The following is a 1347-nucleotide window of genomic DNA, read 5'->3' as shown; positions in this document are numbered from 1 at the left end:
ATGTCCCAGCCCTCCTCGGCGGGACCGTTCCCGCACCACACCCTCACCATCTTCCACCAGCGGTATGGCCACACACTCCCAGTGACAGTCCGTTGTCACAGCCCAGCCTCCTCCTGCCTCCATAGAGCATGCCAACTCTCCCGTCCCCAAACCCCAAACAAGAACAGGTGCCGTGAGGACAGCACCGCAATATTGGTTTTCTGCAGACACACTGTCACCCAAAACAGCCACCTCTACAACGTACGCCCCTTAGTCTTTGCTTTTGTCATTAATGACCCCCCCCAGATCAAAGCCACCTTACAGGGACAACTCTCTTGACACTAAAATGGGCCACTCCTACTGCAACACCCCAAATCACTTGGGTAAGGCAAACATTATTTAAGGAAGGGGAAAGAGAGTATTCGTTGATTTCTGGAAGCCTCCAGAAGCATCCCTGAAGGGAGTGGGTACAAAAAGAGAGGGGAACAGAGACTCAGTGACTAGAAAAGGAAAGACAGCTCCTTCCCAAGGTGGAGATGCTTGAAATTGCAGCAAGAGGGAGACGGGTTAATCAGGAGAGCTGAAGCTGTCATCTTCAGTTCTGCAGACTCTGTCACTGGGTAGAGGGCGCTGCCTGGACCCCCAAGGGAAGAGCTGAAAGCGGGGTGGGAGTGGGCGGGTGCGGAGTTCTGGCACGCAGGTTCCGCCCCAGTGGAAGGAAGGAGTTTCTCACAGGCAGAGCCTTGCTTGTTGAAGCAGGGTGGGAGAGCGTGACGTCTGAGGGCCCCTGTTCAGCTGAGGGCATGTGTCTGCCCCTGCCGCAAGGGAGGCTGGGAAATACAGGCCTGGCGTCTTTCTGGGGGGAGGTGGGACTCACATGGTGGGAAGGATTCTGGAAAGGACCAGAGCAGACTGATGGGCGGGGTGGGGATCCTGGGACTTAAGAGTTTTGAGCTTCTACAGGCAGGAGGTCTCAGCCTGTCACTCCCCACAGGAGACTCACATGAGGCGGGGACCCCAGGAGCCAGATAGCCGCTAGTCTGATACAGGGACCGCCAAGCCACCACAAGGTGATTTAAGGTGGTCCAAGGACACACTTTTTTTCTTTTTTGACCATTGTATGTTTATATTAATGTACTTTTGGGGGGAAAAAACATAACTAGCCCTTCAAACTCTAATTATCAGAAACAATTTTTTTTTTAAGAGACAGGGTCTCACTCTGTTGCCCAGGCTGGAGTGCAGTGGCACAATCATAGCTCACTGCAGCCTCGATCCACCTGCCTCAGCCTCCTGAGTAGCTGGGAGTACAGGTGCACGCCACCACGCTCGGCTAACTTTTTTAGTTTTTTTAGAGATGAGATCTCACTA

General features: G+C 53.3%; 1 protein-coding gene across 1 annotated transcript in view; it reads left to right on the top strand.

The window, feature by feature from the left end:
• Positions 1-1347, top strand: part of NOVA2 (neuro-oncological ventral antigen 2) — a 23604-nt gene continuing 22257 nt past the window's right edge. Inside the window, exons 1-2 of the mRNA XM_012653247.1 lie at positions 1-62; positions 286-362. Coding sequence (XP_012508701.1) covers positions 1-62; positions 286-362 — 139 coding nt within the window. The remainder of the gene's footprint in view (positions 63-285; positions 363-1347) is intronic.

This window comes from Propithecus coquereli, unplaced genomic scaffold (assembly GCF_000956105.1).
Source record: "Propithecus coquereli isolate 6110/MARCELLA unplaced genomic scaffold, Pcoq_1.0 Scaffold42, whole genome shotgun sequence".
Classification (NCBI taxonomy): domain Eukaryota; kingdom Metazoa; phylum Chordata; class Mammalia; order Primates; family Indriidae; genus Propithecus; species Propithecus coquereli.
The sequence above is the reverse complement of the archived record's forward strand: the minus strand, read 5'-3'. Positions and strand labels throughout refer to the sequence as shown.